Source organism: Protopterus annectens, chromosome 17.part0 (assembly GCF_019279795.1).
Source record: "Protopterus annectens isolate FY-2018-M chromosome 17.part0, PAN1.0, whole genome shotgun sequence".
In the NCBI taxonomy this organism is placed as follows: Eukaryota; Metazoa; Chordata; order Ceratodontiformes; family Protopteridae; genus Protopterus; species Protopterus annectens.
In genome coordinates, this window is record NC_056751.1 from 687507557 (window position 1) to 687525252 (window position 17696).

At 40.7% G+C, this 17696-nt stretch overlaps 1 protein-coding gene across 1 annotated transcript in view; it reads right to left on the minus strand.

The window, feature by feature from the left end:
* LOC122791496 (PIH1 domain-containing protein 1-like) overlaps positions 1-17696 on the minus strand; it is a 213096-nt gene that overhangs the window by 151916 nt on the left and 43484 nt on the right. Inside the window, exon 2 of the mRNA XM_044059238.1 lies at positions 10299-10473. Within this exon, the coding sequence (XP_043915173.1) occupies positions 10299-10382 (84 nt within the window). The 5' untranslated portion in view covers positions 10383-10473. The remainder of the gene's footprint in view (positions 1-10298; positions 10474-17696) is intronic.

Sequence of the window (17696 nt, forward strand, 5' to 3'; positions counted from 1 at the left end):
GCAGTTACCAAAGTCTGAGTAGAGAAACTTAGAAACAGACCTAGATATAGATCTATTTTTTCCTGTGTAAAAAAAAAAAAAAAAAAAAAAAAAAAAAACATATTGAACTAAGGTGTCTAGCTGAAACACTAGGAACACAATCCAGTGTGAAGAAGTCAGAAAAGATTTCTGAATGTCCTCTTGGAACCCCAGCTTGTGTAAAAAATCTCTCATTTAAGTCAAAGATTCCTGACACATTGAAAAAGACTCTGCAAAGAAGCATGCCACCTAAACATAGAAAAATGTGGATACCCTGTAGCCTGCAATGAGGTACAACTGGAGCTAGAGACTTTGAGAACACTCTTGGTGCACAGAACTGATAAGAGAAATGACAATGTGATCCAGACACAGAAAACCTTAAACACCTGACGTCTGGATGAATAGGGATGTGGTGGTCAGCATCTTTTAAATCTAGTGTTACCAAGAAACTTGAAAAAGGAAGAAGTGGAAACAGACTATGAACTGACTGTTTACATTTACAAGGGTCGCAAATAAAATATACTACCCATCAAATATCTGGCTCAAAAGGTCAGAAACTGCATTTTCGAATGCTTAATACAGCAAAAGTAATACGCAAAGAATTCAACATTCCGAGAATGTCGAATCTGTTCGAAACACCCGACATTTCCAGATGTTCCCATACACTGATATGCATGTGAGGGGGGGCTGTGCCCCCCACACCCTATGCTAATTTAGTATACTAACTCCGAGATCGCACTACAGTGAGAGAAGGGGTACATGTTCGATACCCACTGTAGTGCTATCTGCACTCAGAATGCAGTCTTCACATGAGCGAATGCACACTGGCATTCGCTCATCTGAATTCACAATTATTATTTTCGACATTTAGAAATCTTGCCATTGTACTTTCAGACTTTAGAGCGTCGCAGAAAGTGATTGCGACCTTATGAAAGTCAACCGAACTGACATCATTTTGAACTTGAGAACTATCCTTAACAGGTTTAAGAAAGAAAGATCCAGAAGTGGTCTCAAAGCTTTTTCTTTCTTTGGCACTAAAAAATCCTTGAATAAATACCTTTCCTCACCTCGGAAGGAAGAAGTGGTTCTATCATTCCCTGGAACAGTAGGTAATGAAGGACAGGTGGAAGTAGAGTCTGGTATGGTGAATAAGGAACTAGCCCCTGTAAAGGAGGAATTTCCTCCTACTGCCATCTGCAACCTTGATGAATGACCTTTACTTTGTCTGAAACTCTGTTGCCATAGTGAAAAGTGGATGGGAAAGGGGCCTGCCAAGGTGTGTGTGCATCTGTGTTTGGGGGGGGGGGGGGTGACAAGGTCCCTTGAACAGTTATTCTGACTGAACTTAGTTTTGGGGGCTACTGGAAATCTTTTTTTGGAATGTCTGTTTTGCTGCATTTTGCTAAGAGTTTTTTTCCAAAACCGAATGAGGGGCTAGATAATCTCTTACAAAGTTTGGAAAGGGAGGGCCCAAAAATCTAGAGATTATCTGTATCAACTTGCCTCTTTCCTCACACTTTTTGATCACCTCAGCAGCACAGGAACCACAAACTAAATCTTTATCCAAAGGAGAATTTAAAATCTAATTTTTACATCATCTGGGAGATTCTAAGAACACAGAAAGGCAAACCTCCTCAAAACTGTACCAGTGCCCACAGCTCTGGGAGAAGTATCAGAGTTATACACACTGCAGATTTTTCCTCACAAGAAAAAACTGCAGACAAAAACATTCCTCACTTACACAATTAGCCTGACAATTCAAAATCCCTCGTTTTTCCCATACTTAACAGTCTTCCCATCCACATCTGAAAGAGTAGGATTGGAATTAAACAAATGTTTAGCAACAGCAGAATTAACTAAAGCTATAACTGCTGGGTCAGGTTTGGGAAGAGTATATACAACTTAAAAGACGGAGAAACTTTTAGGGGCAGTTAGCTGACTATCAGGAAAATTGCAGGAAGTAATACACATATCCTCCAAAGCTGAGAGAAATGGAGGAATGAGCGAGTTTCTAGATATTTCTGCTGTAACAGCTCATAGTATTTTCTAAGGGACTGAGAACGCACATTGTTATCCCACTGAAACACTGGCACATTCTGGAAATATTATCAGACAAAAAATAAATCCCCAAAGGGAGAATCAAGTTGAGCTCTCCTGAGTCTGGATTAGAAATCTGAGGAGAAAACCCTGTACCTGCCACTTCATCTTCCAGTCCAGATTCAGGATCTTGAATCGCTTCAGGAAAAAAAGATATCCCTCTTTCTTTTACCAGAAATCACCTTACAAGAAGGATCAACAGCCCAAATTAAACCCTGAATCAGACCCAGTAAACAACTACTATCTAAGGATATTTGAAGAGCAGTGTGTACGGTTATTTTTCTGCTTCTTTTTGACAAGAAAAAGTGGGACGAGCACTGTTATTAACAACAGCTTCCCCACGGATGGGCACCACATTCTGACAAAACAGGGAAGTCCTCCCTGTTCTAATTCTCAGAACTGACAAAAGTGGCTTCCCTTGCCCACTGAGGGGACCCCAACAACAGTACATGATGAAGCTAATCTCCGGACCATAGAGGCTGTTAGGTGCTACACCAGAAGGATCCAGGGTAAAAGATGAATGGTTTAAGGAACAAACAATGGCCACAGCAGTATCACCCAACTGCAGCTGAGGCAAATTGCTAGCCTGTTGTGGTGGTAAAGACTGTTTGCTTAATATTTTCTTATTATGACTGGAAGAATGACCAACATTGGGACCTGCAGTCTGATCCAAGGTCAAGCAGAAAATGGTGACTTTGCCATGATATCAAGCTGCAAAAGCCAGTAAAAATTAAGCCTTTAAAGTCACATTTTTCAAACAAAAACACAGTAAAAAGCACTTTGGCAGCCCCAAAAATTAAAACACACAATTTCTTCACAGAGAAAAACTGTTTTCATTTCAACAGCTATTAAACTCACAGGCAAAAAGTGCTTTCTTGTTTAAAAGTACAAAAATCAATGTGCTGCGGTAGCGTTGTCGCCTAACAGTAAGACGTTGTCCTATTCGCTTCTCAGCTAGAGCGTCTTCTGTGTGTAGACATGCGTGAATGGGTGTACCTTCATTGAAGGTTGTGCGTCAGAGCTGGCAACTCGGCACGTAAAAATCTACTGCCAATCATTAGCGGACTGGAGTTTCGCTGTGGCAACTCCTAACCGGGAAAAGCCGAAAGACACAACAACAAAAATCAATGTCCTGACAGTCCATTAAAATAATGTTCCTGAGCAGGGGGGAATTAATAAACAAATCAATTTTACATTGAATGTTTTTCCCCAGCGTATATGCCCAGCAAAGGAACAGCACAAGCTGACCATCGATCCTAGAAAGCCTCAGAGGGTATACTTTTTGGCAGCAGGACATCTTTGAATGACTAAGCGCTAAAACCTGTCTTTCTAGCCAGGTCAGTTCAAGTCAACTGAAGGTTTGGGCATGTTGAAGGTGCCCTGAAGCTGACTGGCTTGTCATATCCTATGCAGGATATAACCCACATAGCTAAGACTACTGCAGCAGTTGTCAATATGAAGAACCTCACACTTTTTCCATTATCTATACGTGATCTCTTGTAGTACCTTCATTACATCCGATTTTAGTACTACTGTATTCAGATCAAGTTTTGAAGTTACAGTGAGATTCATGTTTTAATTTTACTGGATTAAACAGGTATCTTGCCTCATTCAGCTTGGTATTGTCGACAGAGAACCATTAAGTGTGGGTAGTTTTAGAATTGTGTTCATGGTCTAATTAGGTTATGTCTAATGGTATTAATCACACTCTTGCATTCTCTTATGAATACATTCTGTTTTAAAACACTTTTGGACATAAAATATACTGGTTAGGTTTGGGGAGGTCAACAGCAGGAATAATATTATTGTAGTAGGTTTGAGTTTATTATTTGTAGGGCCGTCGTGGAGGTCTTAAGCCATACATTCTTATTCATAGAAGCATTTTTCTTAGAAAGTTATTACAAGCTTTACTTTTCTAGTGCAACTCATTTTAACCAAGTTTATTGTTGTTCTGCATTTCTTGGGAGTATGATTACGTTTTTGTCTGGCAGCCTTGCAGGCATTCAAGTCCATGAGATGAATACCAGAAGAGGGTATGACAACATTTCTAAGGAAAACAGTTTCTTTAACAACAGAGGAAGGGGAAAAAGGATGTACATGGAAGGTCTGTGGTACTGAGCAGGCCAGTGGGTTGAAACCAGAAATCTTCTGGTGAGTATATATGACTCAACAAGAGTACAGTTCTAGAGATTAGGAGAATGCTAGGGGAAATAATAAGTTTCCAAAAAGAGACTGCAATTACAAGAGGAGACTGGAATATGGTCTGTAGTAATGGTGTCATCTCAGGATGGGCCATGGTAGGAGATTAATGGCAGGAAAGGTAGATTTGTAAGGAAATATAGGAAGGTATTTGGGATGAAGGATGTAGTAATAGCCTTGAGAATTCAACTGGAATTTATTATTCCCATATGCATAAGAAATGAGACATTTTAGACAGATATTATATAATGCAACAATGTGTTCATTTACTTGTGGGAAATGAGGTACATCCAATTACAAATCTAATTGTGGAAACGGAGATACATCCAGTTATAACATCTGATAATGCTGCGTTGCTCACCTATCATTGTACTACCTGTGGCTTTGGTAAGCACCTCAGCCAGGTAATAACAGGCATTCATTTTTCTAAAGGAACCATGACAGAGCCCAACAGCTGTTCCATGAACTAGTTGTGGAGGACAAAGTATAATCTTGCTCTCTTTCATGCATCAAGCAGGTGCTTTCTGCTGGGCACTAGCAGATGCCCCCACTGCTGTGCAGCCTGTAAATCATACGTACAGCAAGAACTGTGAAATGTAGGTACTGCAGCTTATTACTGTTCCGAAGTGTGATCTGGGTGGCATAATGGTGCTCTACATGCAATGTGGGTAGCATACTGGTGTTCTATATGGGATGTGGGTAGTATGCTGGTCTTCTACATGTGATGTCGGTAGCATACTGGTCTTCTACATGTGACCATTAGGATGATACTCGGGAGGTGTGCCCAAGACCCTGTTGCACTTCTTGTTGAATATGTGGATCAAACACAAAACAATTCATATGTATTCATGTACTTGGCTTCATTTGCCTACATACTACACAAACAGGCATAAAGATGTGATATTAATGGACAAGCTGCCGTTTTACACATTAATTCACACAAATCATGGAAGTGATTTTGAAGCTATAAATATCAGTGTTTGTAAGTACAGCAGCAGTTTCGGGAACCACAGCCAGCTCTGAGGAGATGCACAGTAATTTGCACTTGTCCATCAAGCTGTATTTACCTAAATTCCTAAGCATGCCCTTGCGGAGAAATTTTCCATATTAACTATGGGTACAAACATGAAACTGTGCACCTGCATGCGTTATGTGTACAGTAACTGTACTGTTAACTAGTTAGTCCACTGTATCAGGGCAACATGTCCCTCTCCTTTTTTGTCTGTCCTTATAAAGAGTGTACAATACATGGAAGTATGTTATTGTTATACCTACGTATATACATGCACCCTTCCCACTGCAGTACTGTACAACAATGCCTGTGTGTAACTCATACACGGTGTACATGTGTTCCCATACCCCCCCCCCCCTTTCACTATAGTATGGTACACCTAGGTAATCAGTCTGGTGTCATCACCCTATTGGCACAAGTGATACTGAGTGTACAATAATGTCTCTCCTGTTCACAGGTGTCATCATACCTGCACGATAAGGTGGATGGAAGGAAACTGACAATAAATTCCTGCTACAGGCACTCAAGACCAATGGATAATGCCTGCCAGGATGACAGGAAGTGTTAGACACTGGCTCAAGACATCAGTGATGCAGCTAGACAGACTCACACAATGCGGTAATTTGCTTTAAGTGTGACATTGACACTACACTACGTGCCAAGACAAAAGGCATGTTCTAGAGCAGTACAACAGCTGGCCAACCTAATAGAGTTGGAGGAGTTTTTGGTATCATCCCAGCATGGGACAATGGCACTGGTGTCACCCCAGGAAGTGTAGACACTGGTAGCAGGATGGACAAACACCTATGCATCACACAGGATGATGCACCAGGTTAGTACCACATAGCAAAAGCATTCAAAGCAGCACTGCACATATACTGCAACACCCACGGCTTATCTTTTGTCACAGTAACATCAGGTATTCGGCCACAGCAGCATGGCAGTAGAGGTCTGTCTGGTTTGTAGACGGTCACTGGTTTAGCACATACATTCATATTCACGCTGATGTTTCTTACATTGTTATATGTGATACCTGCAGAGCCTTAGACAGGACAAAAGTCTGATACTGGCACCAGGGCAGATCTGAAATTATGCTAAAGAACAAATACCCAAGTTACAGTTAGATGACATAGTGGTAAAATCTTTAGCCATCCTGGGTGAACAGTACAAGGTGAGTGTGTGGCCTCAACCACAAATTGAGGCTGTACAGTTTGAGGACTCACACTCACCAGTGTAGGAAACCTCTTCAACGGGTGGGAACAAACCTGTGCCTGCATGAGGGAGTACTGGCTGCATCACAGCCTTGTACGGATGAGAATATTATCACGTCATAATTCACTATGGGGATCAATCAATATACATGCCAGAGCATCATCCAAGCACAGTCTGCTATGAACATATTGTCTTGTACTCATGACAATGCTGCCCAGCAGGTCAGCGTCTCTGTTGTAACTTAGACTTCAAGGAAAATGTAATGACTGGCATTACGAGGTCTGCGGAGGCACATGTCTCCCATTTCCTGCACCACTCAAAAGAACTGCCAGTGCCACCACTTCAAAATCAGGACTCTACAGAGGGTTATTAAATAAAAGCAATGCTCATATTCAGAGTTTTTTCTGAGATGCATCAGTTTCTCAACTCCCTAGTTATACTGCTGTGATGCTCTATAAATTTCTGTATAAATGCACAGACTGTATGAAAACAGACAAGTACACTCCTTTTTCTAATAAAAGGAGACATCACATACTTAGTATGAGAAGCAGTGATGTGACTTTAAGATTTACAACTAATATGAGATGCGAGTTATATGACAAGGAGGGATTTAGCATTGGACTCTAAAGTTTCAGTAAAAAAGCAGCTCTGTGTCCTATCTCCTGTTTCTTTATGCACACAAGTCTCAGCCTGATGTATTAATACCTCTGTTGATACAGGTGCAACAACATGTACCTTTATTGACCTAAGAGGTCAGTGATTTATCGCAGCATGGCTTTACAAGTCTTTGATCATTTCAAAGAAAGCTGGTGAACCTCTACAGTAATATGGTAAAGTAGCTTGTACTTGGGGACCACCAGTGAAGGTTGTGTTAACTGGAGACAACTGATGCATTTGACTGCATATTTCACTATCTTGAAAGGCCTTAAAATTGCCAACTGATAGTTAGCTATTCAACAAGTAAAGTGCCTTTAGGAAATAGCAAAGCAACACATATAAAAGATAAAACATTTCAACTTTGCATCCAACTACATATGGAGAACTGCAGGGATCAGTTTCTGGCCTATTCCAATTCAATGTTTTTATGTCCTTAGTTATAGATACTTTGGATGCACGGTCCTCAAAACTTACAGTTAAACATACATATGCATGGTAACTAATCAGGACAATAACACATAACACCAATAATTAGCTTTTAATTATATAAACTGTGGAATTAATTGCAAGATAATGACAAAGTCCATGACAAGTACATGTTCAATGATGCTGGGAGACAATTATGATTGTTATACCTATGCTACTCATAACACTTACTAGTCAATATGATCATTATTTGAGGACTACTATTACTAACAAATTTACCTTTTTATGTAACACTTGCAATATGAAAAGTTGACGCTTCTATGCTACAGAAATTATTTTAAGAGCTATTTTCCCTACAAAGACTTCTTTAATGATCCCTTTAAGAGCACTAATAAATCCCATTGCTTCCTGTAGTAGACATTCAAACTTAGATCTACAGCACCATGAAAGTATCCAAGAGATAAACCAAACAAACCTGTAGTCTCAAATCACCGGGGTACTTAAAAAGATTACATTTAAACCTGTATTCAGTCTACTGAGACTGTTATATGGCAATTAATTAACCATGTGAAATATATAGACGTGCATATACAGTTATGTATACAAGGGCCATTTATTTTATTGAATGAACTCAAGTTTGAATCACAGATGATTAATCATATAAGGTCTAACACAGAACATCAAACACATTTGCTACTGGCTTTTAAACATATGAAAAAGATGTTAATTTGTTGTACAAGACTACAGTACAGCAGGGACTGGGTTTTTGTTCCTCTCAAAATAAGAATATGTATCGATGGGTGTGGGAGGTACAACGTATTTCATGTTTTTGTGTTTTGACCTTTTGTGATGAGTATGTGTGCATAAATATAAATACAACAATGTAATATGGTAACCTTGGAATGGTTTAAATGTTCTGAACCATTCTTTTAATGCTACAAATAAGGGTAAAATGCTTATTACTGACTAGTCTGATTCCAAACTATAGGTCAACTTTTTTTCACGTACCTACTACTAAACTCTGCAATAAATTAAAAATTCTACACATACTATTGCTACACCCTCAGAATTTAAAGCCTGATTAGGCAATCTGGCATGAAATGTTTGCTTTATGCCTTTGTCCCAAGAGTCACCTTTTTGAACAGCTCCATAAAGGACTTGGAGCTTGTTGTTTTAGTATGCCGTTACTATTGCTTTTCAGTGCCATAGCCAAACACAAAAAAGTAAAGCAACCTTGGAGACTATAAATCCAAGGTCATCCAACAGCTGCATTTTCACGTGCCTTGGTGTGGATGGTTAGCTCTGACTTTTTTATTTCCATTGTATGTATGTTATCTCCCAAGTGGAGAAGCAATTGAAAGTTATATAACAGCATGTCACTTTTTATTAACATACCACCATTCAAAGCATTAAGAACTATGTATTTCTGTCTCAGCTGCAGAAAGGCCTTCCATTCAGACAAGCTCATCCAGGTGTACACCATCAAGGAACACCACTGTTATCAAATGACCCACACAAGTATACAGCTCAGTCTTGTTATAGTTAAGATTTTGAACTAGTGGTCTCCACCAGTAAACACTTGTCATTTGCTACTTATAAGATCTCACTCAGATCTCCTCAACATCACCAAAAATAATTTGTTCGACACACTCCTAAACTTAACTACTCCATCAGTAAAGTCTGAGCATGCTTAATTCAAAATTCCCTCAAAACAAATGAAAATCTGGCCATGTTAACCTCTGAACTACAAAAACACTGCAAGAGCTGCTCTTCATTTTGCTCACATATACAATATTCAACATTACAGCATTTTAAAAAAAACAACGTTTTCCCAGAGTAAAAGCCAGCAGAAGTATTCAAGTAAGCTGGCCTACCCCACGCTATTACTGTATATAAAGTGTCCTTACGGTTGCTGAAGTCTTCACCTTACATTGCTACCACTTTTATATCTGGTATAGTGTAGATAATCTGGACATAAGACAACTTATTTTTGAAATGTCAACTGCATATGAAAAAGGAATGCAAAATTCCAGTACACTCGTATATGGTTAACAAACTAAGTAAATAAAGCAATAGGCACCAATGGCTACAGTATGGAAACGTACATGAGGGGAATTTCATGCTATAATACAGCAGTTTTAATGCAGCAGACCTGAAAATAAAAAGCTAGGATATCAACCATTTCAACAAGAATGGTTACATGCTGCAGTTACATGACCTTTCACTAATCCCAGTTCCTACTGGGATCAACATAACTGAAAATAACCTGGGGAGAAGAACTGGCTCATTAAGCAAAATAATTAAATAACTTACCAATCATTCTTTTAGCTGCCTAGACAACAAATACAAAAGGAGAAAAAGAAGAAGGAATGACAGGCATGCATCAAAATCAGGATGCTAAAACTCAAACCATGACGTGGGTACTGAACATGCTCAGCCTAGTCATGCAACAAATAAGGATGCAGTATACGTTGCCACAATGACGAAATGGAGGAGAAGATTGGTCAGTTACCTGCCCTGCTCTTGCATAATGCAATTTTTTTATAAACATAAAACGGTTGCACTAACACAAAACCAGTTACTCAACTACTCTTAGGCTTTGTACAGCACCCAAACAAGATGCATTTCACAGAGTTGGCTGTTGTTGCCAGATTTCCGTCTGTAAAAATGAGAATACCTTCATAAGTATTTGTTGATACAGCTCGGACTCTTCATCCTCCATCTCAACTGACAACAGACTTGTATCTGTAGGGGTTGCCATAGTTCCCTTTCCAAGATGTTCAGATTCAGAACATGTAGTTAATCATGGGTACAGTCAGGACTCTGTTCACAGCATAGTTGATTTCTCAGCACTGTTAAAAACACAAGCAAAATATCAGTTTGTAATACTCCACATATCCCACTCAAAGAAGCAAGGTCACACAAGTTTAGTACACTTAATACAACAGCACATCAATGAATGTAGTCCGTTCATTGTTTAATCACTGCTACAGAAGACTTTCCATCCATAATGTTTATTTACCTACTTCAATTTGAACAGGTTAAGTGAACCCTTTTTCCACCAGGTCCTAGTTACATAATAATAACATACAGTTTCATAATGTTACACCAGATATGTAATAAAATTTTAAAATTATAAACTTACCATAACAGATGTGTAGGATCACCCACAGGACTAACGCAAGGAGGGCAGAGCTTGGCATATGAAACTTTCACAAGCTACCAAACTCCTTTCCCCCTTAAGTGGAAATTATACTCCGTCCCTAGATTTCTAAAGCTCATGCTACAGCAGAGTTAGCAAAACAGAAAAAATAAAAGGCGCTTTAAAAGGGGATCAAAAACTCAAACCAAAATGTCAAAGGAAAGGAGGGACAGTTTAACCTAATAACACATGTTTAAGATCAATTGCAGAACTTTCATATGTGAAAGACTGCTTTTTCTTCCACTACCTAAAGGAAAGAATCGGAAGGATAACTTCTGGGAAGATCCTTACATGATCTGCCTCAAAGGGAAGATCTTCAAGACACCTAGTGCTGGAAACCACTGTAACTACAAACATCTTGCAATAGCATGCACAAACCTCTCCCATCCTCTATGTAACATGACAACAGACAAGGACTTCTCAAGGGAACATAACCATAAAAAACGATATCAGAGTCACACATACAAGTAGCCACAGAGTGGAACACTGTTTATTTAAAAATGGGTCAAACACTGCTTCAGGGTGGGTGGATGGATACTACTGAAAAATAACCTCAGTTACAGAAATCAATATTTGAAGAGAAGGATGACCTAGATACGCTGTCCTGCCCATGTCCAAAAGATAGTCTAGAATAATTGACAGACTAACAAGGAAAGGACAAAGACCACTTAGGACAGGAAATCAACCAGACTAACAGCAACAAAGCCAGCCAGAGGATTCAGTTCTCAACTGTGAAAGGAGGTTTGCAGCTATGGAAACATACAACAGGACAGAAAAATATAGGTTAACAAGACTAAATGTCAAACAGTCAAACTCAGCCAACGAACAAGGAAACAGTCAGCCTCTGAACTAATACCTCAGAACTCAGGTAAAAGAAGACAGAAGCTGGAAACCTCTGAATGGATGACATTCAACACTAAAAAGTTGTAATCGTTAACCAATAACATAGCACAAACTCACCTTTGACAAATCATTTGGATTCTGGAGTCAAACGGAAAGTAAACAATGCCCTACAGAAAGACAGACAGACAGACAGACAGAGAGAGAGAGAGAGAGAGAGAGAGAGATAGAGAGAAATAAAAGGAATTAATGTAGAATTGAAAGCTGACATATATTACAGAGGCCTTTTCTTTTTTCTGCATTGATGCCAAGAAAAAATATAACCAAAATACGGCATGTAGTGGCTATGACTTGGAAAAACTAGAGATGCCAAAAAAAAGGTAGGCATACCTATAACTCGCTAAGCTTCTGCAAAAATGATGCAAGTACTTTCAGCAACTTTGGCATGCTGTGCTTGCTGCAGAAAAACCTAACAGGGAAGTAAGGAATCAACAGGATGATTTGATCAGGCACAAAGGCATTGCTGACCTGATAATGCAAAAAAAGCTTCAACTAGAGTAGAACAAAAAAAAAACCCTCAAATAAAGAATACAGTGGATACATCTTCCAAAATATCCTCTAAAGAAAAGGAGTAATGGAAAAATAACCAGAAGAAGGTGTATGGCAAGACAGAGGGAAAAAGGGGAGGAAATGTTTGCATGGCAAAGGTTCGCTGGTACTCCAGATGTCAAAGGGCTACTGATATCCTCAATGATGAGAAATGGGAAAGCCCTGTCTGAAAGGAAATCTACTAAATATGAGGCAATAAGAGTACAGAGATGGAATGGGTTTCAGAAATTGCAGCAGACTCGCTCTGAAAAATAAAAACAGTTTAATATGAAAGGGGGACACCTTATGGTTAGCTGTGGTTGGGAATTACATCGAAGGATAATTTAGGCAGACTGTAGGCATACATCAATATGACTATTAAAATCAAACCTAAGAAATATATTTGTATAATTCTCGAGGCTTCTATATCCATCACAGTCCAGACCACAATTAAACTAAGATAAACTTGATTCTGAAAGTTAAAGTAGGCACACTAGGTTTAAGTGACTGTAGGGCGATATCATCCATTAGCTTAGATTGTAAAAACTTTGCAAAAACCCTAGCACCCAGACTAGATAAACTGTCAACTGCTATGATCCAAATGGGTCAGAAAAAGAGTTGTTAGAGGAAGAGTGACAAACAAACAACTAGTGGGAGCTGGTAACCTTTCTTAATTGCCATGGACAGTTTCCCCATAAAGTAGGCAACATGCTATTTGATACCACTAATGCTTTTGGTACGGTAAGCTAAGAATTTGTATTTAAGATCTTGGAGATTAGGAAATTGGGTAACACATTCATCAACTAGGTGAGACAACTACATACAAATGCTGTGCAAGGTTACGGTTAGGTGGGCAGACTGACAGAGGCACCAGACAAGAGTGCCCTCTTTCAACTAACTTTTTCCTCTTAGTGATAGAGGAACTGACTTTCTTAGTTAAGTGCGTCTTAGGAGACAAATAAAAGGAATAAATAAGTGATTTTATGTAGTCCTATCTCGCCGCAATTCTTGCTGGATGGGCTCGGAGCCGATATTCAGCTCTGACCTGGCCGATACTAAAGCTTGAGAGCTTTTACTGGCTCGAGGCTAGCCCCTATTCCATGGTGCCTCACGGCAATTCCCTAATCTCATTTGCCGCAAAAGCTTCGAGGTTGTGTCTTACTGGCTCGTTGGCTAAGTAAAGCGATTTTTTGCTATATTTAGTCCTTTTCTACTCTTCTTTCTATAGATATATATATATATATATATATATATATATATATACATATATTTTGATAGTTTCTTCTTTATTGTGCGACTGTTTTTGAAAGATTTCAACTCCTATTCCCCCCCTTAGGACTGTACAGCCCGTTTAAGTTAGAGGGCCATAGTGCCCATTTAAGTTAGAGGGCCTTCCCTCCCTGTGTGTGTGTGTGACTTTTTTTTTTTTAAAAACACTTTTCTTCTCTTTACACTTTTATTGTAGTAATACTGTTATTTTCGTTTGTCTTCGTGTTTAAGTATGTCTAAAGATAAAGATAAGAATCACAAGGATCATCGCCCTTCGATGTTCAAAAAATGTGACAGGTGTGCGCAGAAAATGTCTCTTACAGACAGCCACACCAGTTGTGTATATTGTCTTGGCGAAGCCCATTTACAGGAACCCTGCACCTTCTGTTACGCTTTTAGTACATGAGTGTTGAACGAAAGGAATAAATTTATTGACAGGGGTCTCATGACCAGTTCCTTCCAGGAACAGCTGGAACTTGGTCAGGCAGCTCCAAAATCTTCAAAGAGAAAGTCATCGGAGCCAATCAAAAAGTCTAAAGCGTTGGAACCAAGGAGTTCCGGTTCTGACTCTGCTTCACCTTCGGTACAGTCGATTTCATCAGTTCCGAGACAGTCTTCGGTACTGAAGATTTTGCCCGACATCGAGACTATCTCCTACTTTGAGATCTCCTATTTTGGAGAGAAAAAGGTCTCCTTCGGTTTCCACCAGATCCTCCAGGACACTATCAGATGAGAACAACGAGAGGGTGGTGAAGAGGTTGCTTTCGAATCCAGCTCTGGCTAGAAAATTGACCACTCCAGACCAAAAGGTCTTGGAGCCGACCCCAGTAACAATCACTGTTCCTACTCCGACTGCTTCGCTCTCGGAGCCTATTATGTCAGGTTCCTCTGTCTTCGGTTGAATCCCCGGAGCTGAAGGGTCGGTTTCCTTGGAGCCAATTACTCTATTCTCGATGGCTCAGTCTGGAGCCGACGTGCTCGTGTTGACTCAGAGGGGGACAGTCACCCTGGGTTCTTGTCGGAACCAACCCTCCCTCTCGGAGCCTCGGCTCGACTCAGCACGGCTACCACTTCTGCTTCGGAGCCATTCCCTCTTGCTAGGAGTCAACCATCCGCCCCCTCGGCGCGGAGGTCTTCTTCGGAGTGGGGGGGGGGGGGCTTTCGAAGCTACAGAGAAGGCTTTATCCTCTGCCAAAGCCATTTCTTTGGAACCTGTGTCCCACCAGCAGCAGGCAGCAACCCCCACAGCATAGGGATCCAGAGGCCCAAGTAGCCCCCATTGGAGGTACCCCCTCTTCCGAAACCTCCCCAGATTATCTCACTGGAGAGCTCCCTCGGAAGAGGTTATGTAAGAGAAAACATGTCGACTCCCCTGAGTCTGTCACATCAGACACCGATTTAGAGGAATCAGAAGGGTCCCCGAGATCCCACTCTGATAATGTCTCCTTCTCTGACATCCCAGAAATCCTTAGACAGAGGGGTGATTGGAAGACCTCTAATCCTACTGAAGATCTTGAGGCCTTTGACTCCCGACCTTCCACCTCTTGGGTGGCACCATCTTATGACTGGGTGTATATCGCATAACTGAAATCCCAAAATATTGAACACCATAACCTCGAACTTGGAATGTCGAAATGTGATATAATGGAAAGCTCACAACAGCGAATTTTTTCCCAGGGAAAAAATTCACTGTTCCGAGAAACACACACAACACAAGCACACCAAAAAAAGTAATCCACACATATACACTTAAAATCCTACTTCCAGCCCTACACTAAACCGTGCATACACTATCTATCCATTTACCTTAACCCAAACCCTAACCCTAACTATCGCACACTCACCTTACCCGCTCCCTAACCCTAAGGCCCCTAACTATCGCACACTCACCTTACCCGCTCCCTAACCCTAAGGTCCCTAACTATCGCACACTCACCTTACCCGCTCCCTAACCCTAAGGCCCCTAACTATCACACACTCACCTTACCCACTCCCCAACCCTAAGGTCCCTAACTATTCCATTACCACACTCACCTTAACCCGGTCTGTAATCTTGGCACCACAGTGGAGAAAATAGCGAAGTGGCAGAAACAGCCCACCAAATTCTATCCCTAGGAAAGAATTCGATGTTCTGCAGCTTCGCTATTTTCAGCATTCACTGTTTTGGGTTCAATATTACAATATTCAACGTTTTACTACTTCGATGTTATGATATAAACCCTTATGACCAACTTTTGGAGGTCATATCGTGGAAAGCATGGACCTCTCCAGATTCAGTGGAAGCCGTCCCGAGGAGGTCAAACAAATTTATGACAGCACTTGAGGACAAGTCTTTCCTTAGTAAGGGAGTTCCAGTTGATGCTATGGTGGTAGCAGCGGCCACCAAGAAGGAATTATCTGAGACGTCTTCTAATATCCATCCTCCTAACAGAGTCCAGGATGATGGATAGGTACGGGAAGTGTACTTTTTCTACATTAAGATCGCGGAATCACCTGACTCATTTTTACTCGTCTTCAGAGGGATCTCCTGAAAGAGTTAGGAGATACCCTCCAGGGTACAGTACCTCCGGGTTCCATGGACAAGGTTTCTGCACAGCTCTTCACCCTTACTTCCATAGCTAACTCCTCCACGAGGCTGATCTCATATGCGACAGATGGAGCGAGCAGGTACATAAACAAGCAGGGGGGATCCAAGTCTTACCTGCTTTGCAGAGAGGCATTAAGAGTTTGGAAATGGGCGATGGATACTCAATGCTTCCTGATAGCAATGCATATTCCGGGGAAATCCAACATAATAGCGGACAAACTCAGCCGAGCAATTCTGACGCCTCACTAGTGGTCCCTGAATCCAATGGTTGCGAAAGAGATATTTCACAAATGGGGCCAGCCTTGCTGCGATCTATTTGCCACTCACCTGAACACCAAATGCAGCAGCTACTTTGCCCTCATTCCCCATCCAGGGATGTCACACAGGGATACTTTAATTCACGACTGGCCCCCAGGACTTCTTTATGCCTTTCCTCCTTTTCCACTCATCCCCAAAGTAATACAGAAAGCAAGAAAGTTGAGGCATTCCTTGATCCTCATTGCTCCCTACTGGCCTCGACAAGTTTGGCTTCCCTTCCTGTGGCCCTACCTCTTGGAGGAACCATGGATTCTGGACCCATCTCCAGATCTCCTGATTCATCAATCGGGACAATTTCATTCCTCCATCCACACCCTCAAATTGACAGCATGGCTGCTCCAATTCCACGTATAGCCAGGTGTATTCCCCTTATCCACTGTGGTCAAACACATCCTAATTTCATCCCATAAACCTTCCACTCAGAAAATATATTCTAGCAAATGGAAAAGGTTTTCCCTTTGGGCTACTAATCAGGGCTTAGATCCATATACGGCTCATTTAGAATCCATTTTATCCTCCTAACAACAATTTTTCATGAACGAGCGGCAGCCGCTACAGCTAGAGTTTAATTAGCTGCCATTTCCAATTTCCATTCTGGTTTCATGGGACATCCAATCATGCAGCACTAATGAGTTCTTCTTCTTAGGCCCCCAATAAAACAACCATTAGAACCCCGGGACTTAAACTTAGTCCTCTCAACTTTGATGTCTGCACTCTTTGAGCCATCCTCACTGTCAGACCTAAAATTGTTATCATGGAAAATATTATTCTTAGTAGCCATAACATCTGCTAGGAGAGTCTCAGAACTGCAAGCTCCAACTATTTGACCTCCTTACATTATTTCTCACAAGGATAGAGTCTCTCTCAAGACAAACCCTTTCTTTCTTCCCAAAGTATGCTCAGAGCACAATCTGAATATTACCACTGAGCTACCTGTGTTTTTTCCAAGTCACTCTAATAAATCAGAGTATAGACTACACCAGCTAGATGTCCACAGGATACTCAGGTTTTATATACACAGGGCCAAAGAATTCAGGAAATCTGATCAACTTTTTGTTTCTTTTTCTGACAAAAGGAAAGGCTTGCCTGTTTCTAAAATTACTCTTTCAAAATGGCTTTTGGATTGCATATCCTTTGCTTATCAACAAGCTGGTAGACAATTACCTGTAAAAGCTAAACATCACTCTACCAGGGCTATAGCTACTTCATGTGCCTTTAGATCTAGGCTCCCAATTGATACTACTTGTGCAGCAGCTACTTGGGCAAGACCA